Raw genomic sequence first — 22,324 nt, 5'->3', positions numbered from 1 at the left:
AAGAGCCAACGACTATTCCTGCACTGGCACAGTCATATACATATATGTACACCCCAAACTGGTCCTACTCGTGTAGAATGTATGATTTTTCCAATAATTGTAATTGTTTGATAAGGGATTAAGAATATAGGGGCTGAATTCTGGTGATGGGCTTCTTGCATAGAGCCATGAAGCTTTTTCTACCTAAAAATAAAAACGCGATACGTGCTTGTCTTGCACTGTAAAATGCGCTCGTAAATCAAGGTATAATGATCTTCTTTGATTTTTACCCAAGTCATGGTAAACCTATAACCTTTGATTGACTTATGTTTACATTTGATGACGTGAATGACTTGCGATTGACTTGTGATTACAACTCTATTGTTTGGGTTCTTAACTTTGAAAGAGGATCCCATAAGATATAATGTAAATAAATACATTGTACATATGCTAATGACAAGAAGTGTATACTTGTACATGTGATTGGAGTTTTAACATAGTGGAATGAATTAATCGTCAAAGGATTTTGGTTGCGGGTGCATTTTGTGAAACCGTGTGAATATCATCAGTGTCTTCTGTGAAGATCGAGTGCTGGTTTATAACACACCGTTTCAGACTTCACACTCCCGGGCTAAATAGGAGGACATGATATGAGCGAGGAAAAGGCATCGATCCACGCTTGGGCACTGTTTCGGATACACATAAGCACATCACTAATTGCGGCTTTGAACAATCAAAGCCGCAACACCAGTATAGCATCCAGGTTTGGGTCCGGGGGGTGGGACAAAATCAAGGGCGTCACCAGACCAATGGAAGGAGAGGTACGCCGCAACAAAATTAGGCAAAAACACTTATCTTGTACACCCGTTTGCCTCATCACATCATATCTAGCAATACATGATGCATCTCAATCCACACCTTTTGTCAAAGAAACTTAATTAAAAATGCATAATTTTGCTAGAGATACGCCCTGCTATCTCAGAAACGGAATTAGTAACCTCGTCCCCAGGGAGTCGATCAGTACGCGCCCACTACTATTGGAAACGAGGTTGGAAATAAAGTAAGCACTGGGGACGAGGTTGTGGAATTAGGCCATGGACTTGGAAGTTCGTTAAATTGAAACAGCGCCCCCATAATAACCCCAAAGTGCCTTCATCTCAAAAAGGTCACAACTTAAGTCACACCCGCCATGCATGCATTGGTGTCATATGGCTGATACGTACGGGCCAACCTTTCCTCAAATCAAATATTTGACATCTACTGCTCCCGCCGCATTAGGTCGGGTTTAAAAGCCAAACTGTCACCGACAAAAGTAAATAGTGCCTTGATAAAAAAAATTATGGTTTAGAGCGTGTAAGTAAATAGAGCAGCATTTATAGAATACGATGGCTGACCTTTGTCAACGTCCGTGCAGACTGAAGTACAATTTTTTGCGCTCGAGTTAACAATACAAAGTGCATGCATGTATACCATTTTGCATAAAAGCCGTTAATTCCTGCTAAAGTGAACAGCAGTAACTCGCAACAGCAAACTAGGCGTTGAAATCAGAAGACCGGGGCATAAACAGAAAAGAATCCGGCAACAAACATGGCGCCGCAGTCCGTACTCATCACTGGGTGCTCGACAGGGATCGGTTCAGCCACGGCACTCATGCTAGCCCAAGACAAGCTTACCAGATTCAAGGTATAGGTATACGGTACACGTTTGGAACTATTATTTCACTCGAGAAATTCTGGTGCAGGTGCATCTACATAGGTGGCTTTGAGTTTGGCAATGAAGGGTTCGAAGAGCGATGACATGCAGCGGCACCCATAAGCTCAGGATTGAGTAGAGTTATAGAAAATTGAAGTAGGACATTACGTTGAGGTGATCGGTGGCTGGGCTGATGGTTCGGAATAACATGTTTGGTTTTCAATATCAAAAAGAATCCAGTAAGCCCTGTGGATGATGATTATCATAGCCCGACTGTCATTTGGGTTTTCGCTGCATGCTTGCTCAATTGTAAATAGGCCTAGAAGGCAAAATTGTCATTAACCATCGATAGCTGCACCAATAGATTTTGCCAACTGAAGGTCTCGGAACACACATTCCAGAATCTTTGTACTCTCTACTGGGCCGGGTGTGGCCGTCATCATTATCTTGAGTGTTTGGGACTCTTATTCCTCCATGGTTGTACATTATGTCGCTCAGGCTGACAAACAGCCTGAAAAATTCTCTTGAACGCATGGCATGACCACCTTCACGTCACCGAGTCGTTCACGCATTACTCGGACACTCTCGATAGAAGTGACATTTAGTTGAATGTACACGAACCATCGGTACCGATGGTTCGTGTACAAAGCAGAATGAGCCAATAAGACAACAGCGCCGATGGTTTGTGCACTGACAGATACAACCAATGAGAGAGCATACAATCACTGGTGGTCATCGGCCCAGTGACCTTGCCTAGCTCAGCTATCAGTGAGATTTACGTAACGTTGCGTAACAAAGTGTATGTGGGGAAACTGTGGTCAGGGCCCTGGCCCTGCACAAGGCCATGCATGTGCATGCTATCTTAATATGTTAATGTAACGTACACTTTGTACAGTTGAAACCTTATAATTCTTTGCTTCTATTTCTGGACAAAGGTTTGCTGCTTGCACTTTAATATATTAGTTGGACATGGTTGTACGGAAACTTGGAGAACGAAAATCTAAACAGGAATATGCTGAAATGTAGCGCTCACTGAGAAAGAGAACTGGAGTTCACATGTACATGTCAACCGTGCAGACAAGTTCTGGGAGAGAATATTCAACCGACGGCGAGATTACCAACACAAGCTACAGGATTTAATGTCTTCATTATCTGGGCAATTCCACCGTGATTGACATTACATGTATCAAATCAGCTCTAATGTCTAAACAATTACAGCCAACTGAACCATGTTTGGCAAAGGGGTTACTAGGACCTACATACACAATACAGTATTGAATCTTTGAAATTTCATGGTTAGCTTTTTTGACTTGGGGGTTGTTTAGTGCTGTGATAGTCCGAAAATTTGGGACTCTCAATACTGTGTATGAGAGTCCCAAAACGGGAACTAGCGGGAACTAGTCTCAATTTACTACACATTTCTCCATAGTCAAGCCACCAGACTATTGACTTTGAATGAAATGAGGTCAGTCTTTTCGAATATAGTTGGACCATGGTTGAACATGTACCAGTCTAGTATTTAGCCCCATTTTGAAATCACTTGACTTTCCTCTCATGTGCAAAATATTAAAGAAAAGTCTCCTTTAAAAATTGAATTGAGTCTGCAAACTTGGTTGGTGAAATACTGAGGACATTTTCTTTGCCCCAGTGGAATTTTTTGGAGAAATTTGCTGGCTAAACTGTGAGTAAAGTGGGCCTGATTTAGTTTTGCACGTTTCAGAGCACTCCAGAGCCCTGATTGGTGCTGTGACTGACATTAAAAAAAGCGATGCAACCCAAAAATGTCAAACATGTTTTTAAAATTTCTCTTCGGGTTAAAAGTGCTGCAGATCAAAATCCATTAGAACATTAGAGCTAATAGGGTTACCAACGCATGTAGTAAGATTGGGGAAAAATCATGATTTTTTGAATGAATATGCCTGTTAATATAAAACAAATTAACACCCAATTAAAATAGCCTCGTCTGTCAACAATAGAAGTTGATATACCTAGACCCCGTGCTAAGAAAGCAATGAAGGGCAGATTTTTATTGCTATCCTGAATGCTTTTATCGAAAAAAGCATCGTTTTTTTGTGACTGACATTACACTAAGCCTAAGACCGTAACTGACATTACATTTTACTAATTTTGAATATCAATTCAGCTCTTATGTGTAAACAATTAAAGCCAACTGAACCATTGTTTGGCATGGGAGTTACTGGGACCTGAATACACAATACGGTATTGAAAATTTAAAATTTCATGTTCAGTTTTCCAATTAGAGTGGTAGTTTACTGTCGTGACTGACATTACAAAAAGCGATGCAACCAAAAAATGTCAAACATATTTTTCAAATTTCTTTTCAAGTTAAAATTTCTACGTATTTAAATCCATACGAGCATTTTAGCTTATAGGGTAACCAACACATGCAGTAAATGTGCAAAACTTTCATGATTTCTTTTAATATGCAAAAAAACCTCTGTGACTGACATTACCGTGGATGACATTACGCATTAGATTAATTATACCTGTTAACAACAAATTAACACTAAAACAATACAGAGAAAAGATGAGTAAAATGACTGTTTATGCTATATTTTAAGGAATAATTGTAACTTTAAGATGATTAAAGGTTGGAACACGAAGTGTACAAAATACACTAAATACATACAAGCGCATTACGCATGACTGACACTTTTATTGAATTGACCAAATCTTTAAATAACAATTATTTGCCCACTTGGTAACATTGTTGCCGGGTTATTTTGACCACCTCACAGCTGGGGCGGATTCCCCTTTCTTCTCTTGGCACTAACATGCTGCAAATTCACGCCCCTCCCCCCCCCCCCCCCCCCCCGAGTGACGAAGAAAATACATAGAGCAACTCTTCATAAATATACCCAAGAAATTTCATGATTATAGGGCAAAGGGTTCTGGAATTATGGCTAATTAAATATTCATATGTACGAATGATTATTCTTCTCTTGGCACTAACATGCTGCAAATTCACGCCCGCACCCCTATTTTGCCTTCCCGCACCCCTGTCTTCTCTTGGCACTAACATGCTGCAAATTCACGCCCCCTCCCCCGAGTGACGAAGAAAATGCATAGAGCGACTCTTCATAAATATACCCAAGAAATTTCATGATTATAGGGTAAAGGGTTATGGAATTATGGCTAATTAATTATTCATATGTACGAATGATTATTCTTCTCTTGGCACTTACATGCTGCAAATTCACGCCCGCACCCCTATTTTGCCTTCCCGCACCCCTTTCTTCTCTTGGCACTAACATGCTGCAAATTCAAGCCCCCTCCCCGAGTGACGAAGAAAATGCGTAGAGCAACTCTTCATAAATATACCCAAGAAATTTCATGATTATAGGGCAAAGGGTTCTGGAATTATGGCTAATTAATTATTCATATGTACGAATGATTATTCTTCTCTTGGCACTAACATGCTGCAAATTCACGCCCGCACCCCTCTTTTGCCTTCCCGCACCCCTTTCTTCTCTTGGCACTAACATGCTGCAAATTCACGCCCGCACCCCTATTTTGCCTTCCCGCACCCCTGTCTTCTCTTGGCACTAACATGCTGCAAATTCACGCCCCCTCCCCCCCCCCCCCGAGTGACGAAGAAAATGCATAGAGCAACTCTTCATAAATATACCCAAGAAATTTCATGATTATAGGGCAAAGGGTTCTGGAATTATGGCTAATTAATTATTTATATGTACGAATGATTATTCTTCTCTTGGCACTAACATGCTGCAAATTCACGCCCGCACCCCTATTTGCCTTCCCGCACCCCTTTCTTCTCTTGACACTAACATGCTGCAAATTCACGCCCCCTTCCCGAGTGACGTAGAAAATGCATAGAGCAACTCTTCATAAATATACCCAAGAAATTTCATGATTATAGGGCAAAGGGTTCTGGAATTATGGCTAATTAATTATTCATATGTACTATTATTCTTCTCTTGGCACTAACATGCTGCAAATTCACGCCCCCTCACCCGAGTGACGAAGAAAATGCATAGAGCGACTCTTCATAAATATACCCAAGAAATTTCATGATTATAGGGTAAAGGGTTATGGAATTATGGCTAATTAATTATTCATATGTACGAATGATTATTCTTCTCTTGGCACTAACATGCTGCAAATTCACGCCCGCACCCCTATTTTGCCTTCCCGCACCCCTTTCTTCTCTTGGCACTAACATGCTGCAAATTCACGCCCCTCCCCCCCGAGTGACGAAGAAAATACATAGAGCAACTCTTCATAAATATACCCAAGAAATTCATGATTATAGGGCAAAGGGTTCTGGAATTATGGCTAATTAAATATTCATATGTACGAATGATTATTCTTCTCTTGGCACTAACATGCTGGAAATTCACGCCCGCACCCCTATTTTGCCTTCCCGCACCCCTGTCTTCTCTTGGCACTAACATGCTGCAAATTCACGCCCCCTCCCCCGAGTGACGAAGAAAATGCATAGAGCGACTCTTCATAAATATACCCAAGAAATTTCATGATTATAGGGTAAAGGGTTATGGAATTATGGCTAATTAATTATTCATATGTACGAATGATTATTCTTCTCTTGGCACTAACATGCTGCAAATTCACGCCCGCACCCCTATTTTGCCTTCCCGCACCCCTTTCTTCTCTTGGCACTAACATGCTGCAAATTCACGCCCCCTCCCCGAGTGACGAAGAAAATGCGTAGAGCAACTCTTCATAAATATACCCAAGAAATTTCATGATTATAGGGCAAAGGGTTCTGGAATTATGGCTAATTAATTATTCATATGTACGAATGATTATTCTTCTCTTGGCACTAACATGCTGCAAATTCACGCCCGCACCCCTATTTTGCCTTCCCGCACCCCTTTCTTCTCTTGGCACTAACATGCTGCAAATTCACGCCCCTCCCCCCCCCCGAGTGACGAAGAAAATACATAGAGCAACTCTTCATAAATATACCCAAGAAATTTCATGATTATAGGGCAAAGGGTTCTGGAATTATGGCTAAATAAATATTCATATGTACGAATGATTATTCTTCTCTTGGCACTAACATGCTGGAAATTCACGCCCGCACCCCTATTTTGCCTTCCCGCACCCCTGTCTTCTCTTGGCACTAACATGCTGCAAATTCACGCCCCCTCACCCGAGTGACGAAGAAAATGCATAGAGCGACTCTTCATAAATATACCCAAGAAATTTCATGATTATAGGGTAAAGGGTTATGGAATTATGGCTAATTAATTATTCATATGTACGAATGATTATTCTTCTCTTGGCACTTACATGCTGCAAATTCACGCCCGCACCCCTATTTTGCCTTCCCGCACCCCTTTCTTCTCTTGGCACTAACATGCTGCAAATTCACGCCCCTCCCCCGAGTGACGAAGAAAATGCGTAGAGCAACTCTTCATAAATATACCCAAGAAATTTCATGATTATAGGGCAAAGGGTTCTGGAATTATGGCTAATTAATTATTCATATGTACGAATGATTATTCTTCTCTTGGCACTAACATGCTGCAAATTCACGCCCGCACCCCTATTTTGCCTTCCCGCACCCCTTTCTTCTCTTGGCACTAACATGCTGCAAATTCACGCCCGCACCCCTATTTTGCCTTCCCGCACCCCTGTCTTCTCTTGGCACTAACATGCTGCAAATTCACGCCCCCTTCCCGAGTGACGTAGAAAATGCATAGAGCAACTCTTCATAAATATACCCAAGAAATTTCATGATTATAGGGCAAAGGGTTCTGGAATTATGGCTAATTAATTATTCATATGTACGAATGATTATTCTTCTCTTGGCACTAACATGCTGCAAATTCACGCCCGCACCCCTATTTTGCCTTCCCGCACCCCTTTCTTCTCTTGGCACTAACATGCTGCAAATTCACGCCCCCTCCCCCCCCCCCCGAGTGACGAAGAAAATGCATAGAGCAACTCTTCATAAATATACCCAAGAAATTTCATGATTATAGGGCAAAGGGTTCTGGAATTATGGCTAATTAATTATTTATATGTACTATTATTCTTCTCTTGGCACTAACATGCTGCAAATTCACGCCCGCACCCCTATTTTGCCTTCCCGCACCCCTGTCTTCTCTTGGCACTAACATGCTGCAAATTCACGCCCCCTCCCCCGAGTGACGAAGAAAATGCATAGAGCGACTCTTCATAAATATACCCAAGAAATTTCATGATTATAGGGTAAAGGGTTATGGAATTATGGCTAATTAATTATTCATATGTACGAATGATTATTCTTCTCTTGGCACTAACATGCTGCAAATTCACGCCCGCACCCCTATTTTGCCTTCCCGCACCCCTTTCTTCTCTTGGCACTAACATGCTGCAAATTCACGCCCCCTCCCCCCGAGTGACGAAATTCACGAAAATGAGTAGAGCAACTCTTCATAAATATACCCAAGAAATTTCATGATTATAGGGCAAAGGGTTCTGGAATTATGGCTAATTAATTATTCATATGTACGAATGATTATTCTTCTCTTGGCACTAACATGCTGCAAATTCACGCCCGCACCCCTATTTTGCCTTCCCGCACCCCTTTCTTCTCTTGGCACTAACATGCTGCAAATTCACGCCCCTCCCCCCCCCCCGAGTGACGAAGAAAATACATAGAGCAACTCTTCATAAATATACCCAAGAAATTTCATGATTATAGGGCAAAGGGTTCTGGAATTATGGCTAATTAAATATTCATATGTACGAATGATTATTCTTCTCTTGGCACTAACATGCTGGAAATTCACGCCCGCACCCCTATTTTGCCTTCCCGCACCCCTGTCTTCTCTTGGCACTAACATGCTGCAAATTCACGCCCCCTCCCCCGAGTGACGAAGAAAATGCATAGAGCGACTCTTCATAAATATACCCAAGAAATTTCATGATTATAGGGTAAAGGGTTATGGAATTATGGCTAATTAATTATTCATATGTACGAATGATTATTCTTCTCTTGGCACTAACATGCTGCAAATTCACGCCCGCACCCCTATTTTGCCTTCCCGCACCCCTTTCTTCTCTTGGCACTAACATGCTGCAAATTCACGCCCCTCCCCCGAGTGACGAAGAAAATGCGTAGAGCAACTCTTCATAAATATACCCAAGAAATTTCATGATTACAGGGCAAAGGGTTCTGGAATTATGGCTAATTAATTATTCATATGTACGAATGATTATTCTTCTCTTGGCACTAACATGCTGGAAATTCACGCCCGCACCCCTATTTTGCCTTCCCGCACCCCTTTCTTCTCTTGGCACTAAAATGCTGCAAATTCACGCCCCTCCCCCCCCCCCGAGTGACGAAGAAAATACATAGAGCAACTCTTCATAAATATACCCAAGAAATTTCATGATTATAGGGCAAAGGGTTCTGGAATTATGGCTAATTAATTATTCATATGTACGAATGATTATTCTTCTCTTGGCACTAACATGCTGGAAATTCACGCCCGCACCCCTATTTTGCCTTCCCGCACCCCTTTCTTCTCTTGGCACTAACATGCTGCAAATTCACGCCCGCACCCCTATTTTGCCTTCCCGCACCCCTTTCTTCTCTTGGCACTAACATGCTGCAAATTCACGCCCCCTCCCCCGAGTGACGAAGAAAATGCGTAGAGCAACTCTTCATAAATATACCCAAGAAATTTCATGATTACAGGGCAAAGGGTTCTGGAATTATGGCTAATTAATTATTCATATGTACGAATGATTATTCTTCTCTTGGCACTAACATGCTGGAAATTCACGCCCGCACCCCTATTTTGCCTTCCCGCACCCCTTTCTTCTCTTGGCACTAAAATGCTGCAAATTCACGCCCCTCCCCCCCCCCGAGTGACGAAGAAAATACATAGAGCAACTCTTCATAAATATACCCAAGAAATTTCATGATTATAGGGCAAAGGGTTCTGGAATTATGGCTAATTAATTATTCATATGTACGAATGATTATTCTTCTCTTGGCACTAACATGCTGGAAATTCACGCCCGCACCCCTATTTTGCCTTCCCGCACCCCTTTCTTCTCTTGGCACTAACATGCTGCAAATTCACGCCCGCACCCCTATTTTGCCTTCCCGCACCCCTTTCTTCTCTTGGCACTAACATGCTGCAAATTCACGCCCCCTCCCCCGAGTGACGAAGAAAATGCATAGAGCGACTCTTCATAAATGTACCCAAGAAATGTCATGATTATAGGGTAAAGGGTTATGGAATTATGGCTATTTAATTATTCATATGTACGAATGATTATTCTTCTCTTGGCACTTACATGCTGCAAATTCACGTCCGCACCCCTATTTTGCCTTCCCGCACCCCTTTCTTCTCTTGGCACTAACATGCTGCAAATTCACGCCCCCTCCCCCCCCTCAAGTGACGAAGAAAATGCATAGAGCAACTCTTCATAAATATACCCAAGAAATTTCATGATTATAGGGCAAAGGGTTCTGGAATTATGGCTAATTAATTATTCATATGTACGAATGATTATTCTTCTCTTGGCACTAACATGCTGCAAATTCACGCCCGCACCCCTATTTGCCTTCCCGCACCCCTTTCTTCTCTTGACACTAACATGCTGCAAATTCACGCCCCCTTCCCGAGTGACGTAGAAAATGCATAGAGCAACTCTTCATAAATATACCCAAGAAATTTCATGATTATAGGGCAAAGGGTTCTGGAATTATTCATATGTACTATTATTCTTCTCTTGGCACTAACATGCTGGAAATTCACGCCCGCACCCCTATTTGGCCTTCCCGCACCCCTGTCTTCTCTTGGCACTAACATGCTGCAAATTCACGCCCCCTCCCCCGAGTGACGAAGAAAATGCATAGAGCGACTCTTCATAAATGTACCCAAGAAATGTCATGATTATAGGGTAAAGGGTTATGGAATTATGGCTATTTAATTATTCATATGTACGAATGATTATTCTTCTCTTGGCACTTACATGCTGCAAATTCACGTCCGCACCCCTATTTTGCCTTCCCGCACCCCTTTCTTCTCTTGGCACTAACATGCTGCAAATTCACGCCCCCTCCCCCCCAAGTGACGAAGAAAATGCATAGAGCGACTCTTCATAAATATACCCAAGAAATTTCATGATTATAGGGTAAAGGGTTATGGAATTATGGCGAATTAATTATTCATATGTACGAATGATTATTCTTCTCTTGGCACTAACATGCTGGAAATTCACGCCCGCACCCCTATTTTGCCTTCCCGCACCCCTTTCTTCTCTTGGCACTAACATGCTGCAAATTCACGCCCCCCCCCCCCGAGTGACGAAGAAAATACATAGAGCAACTCTTCATAAATATACCCAAGAAATTTCATGATTATAGGGCAAAGGGTTCTGGAATTATGGCTAATTAATTATTCATATGTACGAATGATTATTCTTCTCTTGGCACTAACATGCTGCAAATTCACGTCCGCACCCCTATTTTGCCTTCCCGCACCCCTTTCTTCTCTTGGCACTAACATGCTGCAAATTCACGCCCCCTCCCCCCCCCAAGTGACGAAGAAAATGCATAGAGCAACTCTTCATAAATATACCCAAGAAATTTCATGATTATAGGGCAAAGGGTTCTGGAATTATGGCTAATTAATTATTCATATGTACGAATGATTATTCTTCTCTTGGCACTAACATGCTGCAAATTCACGCCCGCACCCCTATTTGCCTTCCCGCACCCCTTTCTTCTCTTGACACTAACATGCTGCAAATTCAAGCCCCCTTCCCGAGTGACGTAGAAAATGCATAGAGCAACTCTTCATAAATATACCCAAGAAATTTCATGATTATAGGGCAAAGGGTTCTGGAATTATTCATATGTACTATTATTCTTCTCTTGGCACTAACATGCTGGAAATTCACGCCCGCACCCCTATTTTGCCTTCCCGCACCCCTGTCTTCTCTTGGCACTAACATGCTGCAAATTCACGCCCCCTCCCCCGAGTGACGAAGAAAATGCATAGAGCGACTCTTCATAAATATACCCAAGAAATGTCATGATTATAGGGTAAAGGGTTATGGAATTATGGCTATTTAATTATTCATATGTACGAATGATTATTCTTCTCTTGGCACTTACATGCTGCAAATTCACGCCCGCACCCCTATTTTGCCTTCCCGCACCCCTTTCTTCTCTTGGCACTAACATGCTGCAAATTCACGCCCCCTCCCCAAGTGACGAAGAAAATGCATAGAGCGACTCTTCATAAATATACCCAAGAAATTTCATGATTATAGGGTAAAGGGTTATGGAATTATGGCGAATTAATTATTCATATGTACGAATGATTATTCTTCTCTTGGCACTAACATGCTGCAAATTCACGCCCGCACCCCTATTTTGCCTTCCCGCACCCTTTCTTCTCTTGGCACTAACATGCTGCAAATTCACGCCCCCTCCCCCGAGTGACGAAGAAAATGCGTAGAGCAACTCTTCATAAATATACCCAAGAAATTTCATGATTATAGGGCAAAGGGTTCTGGAATTATGGCTAATTAATTATTCATATGTACGAATGATTATTCTTCTCTTGGCACTAACATGCTGCAAATTCACGCCCGCACCCCTATTTTGCCTTCCCGCACCCCTTTCTTCTCTTGGCACTAACATGCTGCAAATTCACGCCCCCTCCCCCGAGTGACGAAGAAAATGCGTAGAGCAACTCTTCATAAATATACCCAAGAAATTTCATAATTATAGGGCAAAGGGTTCTGGAATTATGGATAATTAATTATTCATATGTACGAATGATTATTCTTCTCTTGGCACTAACATGCTGCAAATTCACGCCCGCACCCCTATTTTGCCTTCCCGCACCCCTTTCTTCTCTTGGCACTAACATGCTGCAAATTCACGCCCCCTCCCCCAAGTGACGAAGAAAATGCATAGAGCGACTCTTCATAAATATACCCAAGAAATTTCATGATTATAGGGTAAAGGGTTATGGAATTATGGCGAATTAATTATTCATATGTACGAATGATTATTCTTCTCTTGGCACTAACATGCTGCAAATTCACGCCCGCACCCCTATTTTGCCTTCCCGCACCCCTTTCTTCTCTTGGCACTAACATGCTGCAAATTCACGCCCCCTCCCCCGAGTGACGAAGAAAATGCGTAGAGCAACTCTTCATAAATATACCCAAGAAATTTCATGATTATAGGGCAAAGGGTTCTGGAATTATGGCTAATTAATTATTCATATGTACGAATGATTATTCTTCTCTTGGCACTAACATGCTGCAAATTCACGCCCGCACCCCTATTTTGCCTTCCCGCACCCCTTTCTTCTCTTGGCACTAACATGCTGCAAATTCACGCCCCCTCCCCCCCCCCCGAGTGACGAAGAAAATGCATAGAGCAACTCTTCATAAATATACCCAAGAAATTTCATGATTATAGGGCAAAGGGTTCTGGAATTATGGCTAATTAATTATTCATATGTACGAATGATTATTCTTCTCTTGGCACTAACATGCTGGAAATTCACGCCCGCACCCCTATTTTGCCTTCCCGCACCCCTTTCTTCTCTTGGCACTAACATGCTGCAAATTCACGCCCCCTCCCCCCCCCCCCCCGAGTGACGAAGAAGATGCATAGAGCAACTCTTCATAAATATACCCAAGAAATTTCATGATTATAGCACAAATGGTTCTGGAATTATGGCTAATTAATTATTCATATGTACGAATGGTTATTCTTCTCTTGGCACTAACATGCTGCAAATTCACGCCCGCACCCCTATTTGCCTTCCCGCACCCCTTTCCTCTCTTGACACTAACATGCTGCAAATTCACGCCCCCTCCCCGAGTGATGAAGAAAATGCATAGAGCAACTCTTCATAAATATACCCAAGAAATTTCATGATTATAGGACAAAGGGTTCTGGAATTATGGCTAATTAATTATTCATATGTACTATTATTCTTCTCTTGGCACTAACATGCTGCAAATTCACGCCCCCTCCCCCGAGTGACGAAGGAAATGCATAGAGCAACTCTTCATAAATATACCCAAGAAATTTCATGATTATAGGGCAAAGGGTTCTGGAATTATGGCTAATTAATTATTCATATGTACGAATGATTATTCTTCTCTTGGCACTAACATGCTGGAAATTCACGCCCGCACCCCTATTTTGCCTTCCCGCACCCCTTTCTTCTCTTGGCACTAACATGCTGCAAATTCACGCCCCCTCCCCCCCCCCCCCCGAGTGACGAAGAAGATGCATAGAGCAACTCTTCATAAATATACCGAAGAAATTTCATGATTATAGCACAAAGGGTTCTGGAATTATGGCTAATTAATTATTCATATGTACGAATGGTTATTCTGGTTTGCGTACGCTGCGTATATGGGAAAATTCGCATGGCGCCGGAAAATTTTTCGCTGCGCAACAACCCCTGGTTTGATTTTTATATTTTTTTGTTGTCAAAAGATGCGCAAGGCTCGAGGCTAAAAAGTCATAACAGCTCAGGTTGCGAAAAATTTTTTTAAAGGCTATCGCGGAAAAAGTCGAGGGGGTGGCGAATTCCGCCCACGGCTCTTTTAGGGTAAAAAAAAAACCACATTTTTGATTTCTCCTTCGTTACATCAAAAGTAAAAAACTACGCTGGGTTAGGTTTATCCGTCGCCAAAATGAGGGGGACGTGAGGGAACACGTATCTGCCCCGCCCCGGAAATCAGTATCAACATTTCTAAAATTATATCATGAAAGTGTGCTCCGTGGAATATGGTGGCGCAAAGGAACTGCTTTTGGTGGAGGGGGGGGGGGCATGTACAGCTTACATGTTTAATTGTTTGCAATTGCTTTTTTCATTAAATGTATGTATTAATTCATGTTATAGGGGATTCCTACTCGACAAGCTCTGCTTTTTGGAAATACCCTTCCTTCATCTCTAATTTAAAAATAATGCGCTCAAAGTCTATAAATATATTTCTTAAAACCAGTACCCTATCAATTCCTTAATATATTACATAGTGGTGTTTCCTAACTTGGCACACTTCGACGTTTACCTTGACTTTCCTCATGTAGTGTTGCCAAACTTATTTGTTGATAAACTTCAAATTCAGTCCGTGAAATACTGGTACTTACACCTTATTACTGCAGCGGTTTATACCTCTGTAAACTATTTCGGTGTCATGAGATTATATTCCGAAATTCAAAAACGGTGGCATCCGGAAATTGGGCACACAAACGGCTGAATGTTTCCTAACGTGGCGCACTTGAATAAATATCGGAAAATTCCATTAAAGAATTCTGTAAAGTTGATAAAATCTGATAAACCATTATTATATACCCAACTAAAAGTTTGTCAGAAAATTATTTCCTCATTTTGGGGGGATATTTTCAAAGGGTTTACCCACGCACTTTGCAATAAAATAGGAAAATCATGTCGAAATAATGTTTTGTTGTAACTTTGTAACAGGAATCGGATTAACTCGTGATTTAGGAACGGGAGTGTTTAGAACTCGATGAAATTATACCGGTTTTTGTGAAAAGTTCAGTACAAAACTGTTGCTCTAGATATAGCGCGACAGACGAACAAGCAAAGTACACCACCTCAGTGGCGGCGCCATGCTATGTTACATCATACATCAACAAATATCTATTTATGCCTTGAATATGGGATTTAATGGTAATACCACCAGTCCAGTTAAAATGCATAGAACAACAATTGATTGTTTGTTGGTTTATAAAACAGGTTTGACAAAAATTAATGATCAGTAATAACAGATTAATTAAAATAATCACGGCCGGACCATTTGGAATAACCATAGAGCAAGGAATATGAAAACATTAAATCTTTTACAGTTTTTAGCTTGTGTAAGCATGGAGGTGTTCGATCCTTCCTCCATGGTGTAAGTAATCTCGCCGTCGGTTGAATATTCTCTCCCAGAACTTGTCTGCACGGTTGACATGCATGTATTACAACTCCAGTAGTCTTTCTCAGTGGGCGCTACATTTCAGCATATTCTCGTTTAGATTATCGTTTTCCAAGTTGTATTTTTCTATTCCTTCCTCCATGGTACAACTATAGGTCCTTGCTATACAACCATGTCCAAGTATTATTATAGTGCATGCAGCAAACCTTAATGTCTGGAAATAGAAGCAATTAATATAAGGTTTCAACTGTACAAAGTGTACGTTACATTAACATATTAAGATAGCATGCACATGCATGGCCTTGTGCAGGGCCAGGGCCCTGACCACAGTTTCCCCACATACACTTTGTTACGCAACGTTAAGTAAATCTCACTGATAGCTGAGCTAGGCAAGGTCACTGGGCCGATGACCACCAGTGATTGTATGTTCTCTCATTGGTTGTATCTGTCAGTGCACAAACCATCGGCGCTGTTGTCTTATTGGCTCATTCTGCTTTGTACACGAACCATCGGTACCGATGGTTCGTGTACATTCAATTAAATGTCACTTCTATCGAGAGTGTCCGAGTAATGGGATTCATCAATTCAAAGTTTTCCAATTCTTAAAAGAAACATGTAATTTTCTTCACTAATAAGAATTTGAAATTATAGACCAACCTAAAAAAAAAAACTAAAAAAAAAAGTAGGACCTATATGCATGTGTTATTTTACTGTCATGGACAGAAAGATTTTTAGGTGGGAGGGGGTACAATAATGTTGTCTCAAGTCTTAATAAAGTACTGAAACGCAAACTTAAAATTCATCGCTACGTTTTTATCATTTGCACATTTTTGCCTGTAAATATTTAAAGGTTTTTTTTGCACAACATTCAAGGTTTCATTCAACCTTCTTTTCCCTGAAAGGTTTACGCGACAATGAGGAATTTGGAGGCAAAGTCCAACCTGGAAAAAGAAGCAGGGAGCACCTTGAACAAGACACTCTTCATCCGGGAACTTGATGTGACCAAGGACCCAACTATCAAATCGGTGGTAGACGAGATTCTGCGAGACAACGGGAGAATCGACGTTCTCGGTGAGCTAACTTTCGTTCATGAAGACATGGATGATAACCAATCGCCTATAAGATCATGGCTGCGATGTTGAGTGAATCCTGACCGGCAATCAAGTTCCCTGGGTTGAATGTAAAAGTAAATTACATTGATTTTCCAACTAAACTGAGCAGAGTTGAAACGAGTCATTGAATGTTGTGACTCGAGTCGAGTCGAGTCATTTAAAGGAAGAGACTCGAGTCGAGTCGAGTCAAGTCCCTATGTCAAAAAGGTCGGGTCGAGTCGAGTCAAGTCAAGTCGAGTCACAGTGTGTGGTAGAGTCGAGTCGAGTCAAGTCAAATTTATGCACCATCTAGTCAATTATGAAAGAAGGAACACAAGGTTATTATGAAGATCCAAAACTTAAAATATGTTGCATGGTACCCAATAGACAGCTTCTGCTGGACGTTTCTACCAAACATCGACGTAACACTTAACAAGAAGCGAATCTTCGGTTTCATCTCTGGTTTGGCCTCTGGTCTCTTGGCCTGCGGAATAATTTTTACGCTGACGTCATCAAAACTAAATTGCAACAACTACGATGGTGTTTTTGATTTTATAGAAATATGTCTATTTTTTTAAGTTATGAGAACGTAAATTTAGCAGGAGTTTATTAAAGGGCTGAAGAAATCGCCCGAAACCAATGATGAAACCAAGAATTGCGAAATGCATTTAAAGTCTGGTGCCGGGATAGTAGTTTGTGTGCTACATTATAAAACCACGAGGTTTGAGTCCGTGATATGCCAGATATGGCGTTTATTTTGTACGCGATTAGCGGCCACAACTTGACAGTAACGCCAAGTACGCGAACTTAAATAATTTTTTTTACCGTAAGTATAAGTCACTGCAAATATATGATTGCGTAGTCCTGGGACTCCAGAGTTATTGGCCTTCAACTGGAGTCGAGTCGAATCTTCCGATGGCGGACTCGAGTTGAGTCGAGTCAGTTGCCGCAGTCGAGTCATTACAACTCTGAAACTGAGTAGCAAAAATTTGATTACACTTTTATGTTTGGACATAAGATTCAAACGTACGTCCATCAATTGATATTGCTATCCTGAATTTGCTGCCAGGGTTGATCGTCCGTCGTCCACCATTTTGGCATTGGGACGAGTCACTTATCTATAGTCTGTTTTTCTCTTAAACCTTTCGTGTTAGTGCTAAAGGGGAAATACAATAGTAACATATTCGTTAGACTTATAACCGCTTATGGCATGTTAAAGAAAATGATTTTCTATTAGATCCAAGTCTTAACTTGTGTTCCAACTATCCTTAAACTTTAATTCAGTGAACAACGCTGGCTACATGGCCTTAGAGGGCATCAACGAGCGGTCAGTAGAATGGTGCCAAGCTATGATGGATACCAACTACTGGGGGGTAGTAAGAACAACAAATGCCGTGTTACCAGCGATGAAGAAGCAGATGTCGGGCCGGATCATTAACGTTTCTAGTATAGCCGGCGTCCGAGGTAAAAGCTAATATCACATCGGGGCAACTTTGCTATTGATAGATCAGTTTAAGTTAGACAGTCTGCCATAATCTCGTCAGTGATCTTATTCAATCAATTATAGATGTACTATACCTGCGCTTTTTAAAATTGTTAGCAATTTAAAAGTAATTCCTTTTTGCATGTGGCATCGATCGAAAACAAAATTGACCCGATTTTAGTCTATATAAGTATTTCGCAATGTTTTAATTATTTGTTCACTGAGTAGACTGATCCTTCTTTTCATAGTAATTACTTTCGGAACCGGGAACCATCTACGAGGAGTGTGGATCTGTTTTTGCGCAAAACCAACCAAAAATGAACGTCTTTTTTTTGCAGTTGCCCTAAGTGGAATTTTGCAATCTTTCGGTACACATTTTTAATTTTAAGGAAGAACTGTTGAACAGACGTATTACCTCTTCAATATTTTTTGTTGTAAGCCTATGTAGGCCTATAGTTCTCCACATGATAGGCTACTATATATTTTTGTTACATTGTGTTCTATAAAAACAAATATGTCTCGTGAAATTGCTTCTATTTGCTTAAATGAAAGTGTGGACCAGACGATTGAAAGGGAATAGTTACTCAGTTAGATTGAAAGAAGATGCAACGAAGTTGGGAGAAAAGTCAAGATGCATAACGTCTCGTCTCTTCTTTTCTTCTGAATTTCACTCATTGGAAATACGCTAAAAAAGTCCCTGGTCACACATTGACCCGGAATTCGGGTTCTATTTCGCCTAACCCTTTTCCGGGTCAACATTTTTCCCGGTTCAGGATGGCACTTTTCCGGGTAAAAATGGCAATTTTCCGGGTCAAAATGGCACTGGGTTCCTGGTCTAAATAGCACTGTTCCGGTTCCAAATGGCACTTTTCCGGGTCAAAATTACACTTTTCCGGGTTATTGTGACCCGGACATTGTGGCCAAAAAATAGATCATTCCGGGACTTTAGAGTGTACTGCTAGATAGACGGCAGCATTCTTGTGAAGTTAAGAATTGGACAATATAGGTTGATGTTATGCTGTTGATAGTTCTTGCAATTGAACAACAAAACAAATCTCCTTTAATGTTTTTTTTTCAGCTGATCCTTTTTTTGCTACCTACTCTGCTTCTAAGTTCGCTATGGAAGGATACTCCGAGTCCATTGCCCCAGTGTTGAGAGATGGATACAATATCAAGTACGGAAGCTCTTCTTATTTGAGGGGGAAAAATAATAAAGATACTCCACATCGACCAAAGAATAAAAAAGCCTACTCCGAACTTTTATTGTGTTCACATCAAAGTGTAAAAAGGAACAAGCCAAGGGCGGATACCAATGATGGGTGATTGGAGTGGCTAACTGAACCCCCCCCCCCTCTCCTCCGACTAACCAATATAAATAATTTACATAATGGAGAACATAATCCCTTACTTCATTAAGCTCCTTGAAAGAAATTCATCACCCACAAATCCGTAGACATTGGTCCATTTTACGTGTTGACTGCAATTCCCGATCCATCTTCTTGATAAAAACTTGTCCTCTAACATGAACCCCAGGCATCCAACCCTTTTGTATGCTCAGTGTACATTTATCTATATTTGGATATTAACAAATCAGGGAACAACATTTGCTTGGCCGGTGTTGAACACTATGTTTAAGACCGGTTGGAGTATGGATGCTGATAAATACCCAATCCGACAGATCCGTGCTTCAAGCACGGTAATAGGCACTGGACTTCACCGGACTCAAAATTTTCATGTGACACTGGAAAGGTGTTTAAAGACCAGCCAGCCGGTCTTGATCAACCGTTTAAAGCCGGCCACGCAACGGGCTCTCCAATAGGAATGGGTAAATTGTCTTAGGTATTTATAAATGTCCTTTGAAATTCTAATGTATTTTCTTTTGTCTAGGGTGAGCATCGTTGAACCGGGGCCAGTCAAGACGGAGCTTTCCAAGAAGGTCTTTGGTACACCGTTCGAAGAACAAGCCAAAGATTTTGACCCTGTAGTGCGAGATTTACTCGTCACATGGTCAAAGGACATGGCGTCTGTGTTTCCTTTTGTAACTCATCAAAGCGCCGATGAAATAGCCAAGCTGCACATGGATATCATTCTGAGTGAGAATCCTCACCTGCGCTATCAGACGACAGAAAACTTGACAAAAATGGCGGCCGTGAAGCTTCGCGATCCGACCACGGATTTTCTGCTCGATATGCTAAAGCAAAGCCGTTACGCTTCCCCTACAGAGTAGTGTCATGTAGTAAAGTCGCAAATGAAAGATCTGTTACCAAGCGTATCTTTCTAAAGTTTTTTTTTTTTTACCATCTATTGGAGAGGAAATTATCAAAATGAGCAAAAGGCCACAATAGCCCAATGTGTATGATAGCTTTATTAAAAATGAAAACTATGTCTAAATTGGATGCCAGCGAAAGTTTAAAATCTTTGTGTGATGCCGATTTGCTGTAAATCTTATTGCAGCAATTACACATAGGCGCCACATTGTACACTGGAACATAATGACGTCACGCTTTGTTAACGTGTGCATTCCTGTGGGGGACAGGTTGGAAACCAGAGCCACCTTGCTTCCATGAGAAAGCACACATGAAAACAAAACACTGCGTCCACTACATGTAACATTTGTTTTCACAATTGGAAGTTGTGGTCACGTGATGCCAACTTTCAGCAAACGATTCTCTTCTGCACTGCATGTTTATCTCTTGACATGAATGATCTAAACGTGTTGACATAATGTGGGCCAAACAACCGTGCAAGAGATATGCTTGAATGTCTTGGGTTGGGTTGCCCAACGATTGTCTGTTGGCATGGCAAATGGACTGTCGCTTTCTTTTTTAGTACATGTTGTCATGTTTTTAATGATTATACCCTGTAGCCTTTTCTAGTTTTGTCCCCGTCACTTCAACTTTTTTTTAAGTTTCTGTGTAAGATTTCATAAATATGTGACTCTTGTTGCTCAATGAACAAATTACGTGCTCTACAGACCATTCCGAGCACGCCATCACGCACTGTACACTCACGCCCCCTTCAATGGCGAAAACATTGTGCCATGAGCTACTAATGGTCAGATAATCCGTCACGTGGCAATTGCTTTGTATTGTAGGTTGCGCAAATACTTTCGCCATTGGAGGGGGCCTCCGTAGCGTGTTGGATTCGTCAATTATGATAATTTCTATACTCTTCAGAACTAGATCTAGGTCTGAGAAAAATACCCGCAAAGGCTACAAATGTATTTTTTAGCTCTTCGTTACATGTAATGTTATTTCTTGGGTAACGATTTTTCCCTGCTTGTTGGCGGAAGTGCTTGTTTCATTGTGATTAAAATCAATCAAATACTGATTGCACCTGATTGTTCCAAGCTGGTATTATTTTTGGTATTCCTCAGTTTCGATGTTTGTCAAGCCTTTGACTTTCAACCCTTCCATCCATCAGCGCATGGTTTGGTAGTGTATCATTAGAAATGGCACGCGTGTGGGATACAACAAGTCACCTGTTAAATTGTCATTTTGCTTTGTTAATTCATCGGGCACACCGCCGGCATGTACATCTCACATCAAAATATCGAAATTTATTAAGTATACGTAGGGAATTACCGCACACAACTGTAATTTAATCGGACACTTTTACAGAGCCGCATATACATATTCCATCCGCATACCATGGTCCTTCTTCTTTTTGGAGGTAACTATAGATAATATCTAAAGGCATAAATACAAGTGGCGGATCCATCCACTTATTGGTCCAAGCAGAGGGGGGCTTAGATTTGTTTCCCCAACTTGGAGCCACAAGGAGTGGCTATTTGAGTTGTCTTACTTGCAGATGATGTACGTCCAGGAAGTGAATCTGATGAACTTGATGGTCATGTAAAGGAATTGTGGTTAGTGAAAGTTACGAGACTGTCCTCATCATCGATTTAAAAAAAAAATTAACCCACATACACTCACCAGTATCTCAGCTCCTGCAGCTGTCACCCTAGGCACTGTAAGACAGGAATATGGTTGCCAGGAGTCATAGCTCCCACCGAGTGAAACGTAGCATTGCCAGAGCCAAATCTATCCCCAGAATTTTGACTTTCAAGGAAAGGGCCCCGAGCGCCTTTGTCAAACCCAAGATTCCCTTGGTCATTACCTTCCACTCCAATCTCCCTCCC

At 41.4% G+C, this 22,324-nt stretch overlaps 1 protein-coding gene across 1 annotated transcript; it reads left to right on the top strand.

The window, feature by feature from the left end:
• The first annotated feature begins 1,346 nt into the window (after nt 1–1,346).
• Nucleotides 1,347–21,518, top strand: LOC119741776 (retinol dehydrogenase 8-like). Its single transcript, XM_038217672.1, has 5 exons — nt 1,347–1,662; nt 16,512–16,680; nt 17,985–18,164; nt 19,262–19,358; nt 20,071–21,518. Exons 1-5 carry the CDS (start codon nt 1,567–1,569, stop codon nt 20,408–20,410), a joined length of 882 nt encoding a protein of 293 aa, XP_038073600.1. The 5' UTR covers nt 1,347–1,566; the 3' UTR covers nt 20,411–21,518.
• The last annotated feature ends 806 nt before the right edge of the window (nt 21,519–22,324 follow it).

This window comes from Patiria miniata, unplaced genomic scaffold (assembly GCF_015706575.1).
Source record: "Patiria miniata isolate m_02_andy unplaced genomic scaffold, ASM1570657v1 HiC_scaffold_5, whole genome shotgun sequence".
NCBI lineage: Eukaryota > Metazoa > Echinodermata > Asteroidea > Valvatida > Asterinidae > Patiria > Patiria miniata.
This window is presented reverse-complemented; position numbering and strand designations above follow the sequence as displayed.

Bases quoted from the DNA above. Each gene is read 5' to 3' on its own strand.
- LOC119741776 (XM_038217672.1), top strand. From the start codon at position 1,567: ATGGCGCCGCAGTCCGTACTCATCACTGGGTGCTCGACAGGGATCGGT. The intron at 16,681-17,984 runs GTGAGCTAACTT...ACTTTAATTCAG, and splicing joins CGGGAGAATCGACGTTCTCG to TGAACAACGCTGGCTACATG. The intron at 19,359-20,070 runs GTACGGAAGCTC...TCTTTTGTCTAG, and splicing joins AGAGATGGATACAATATCAA to GGTGAGCATCGTTGAACCGG.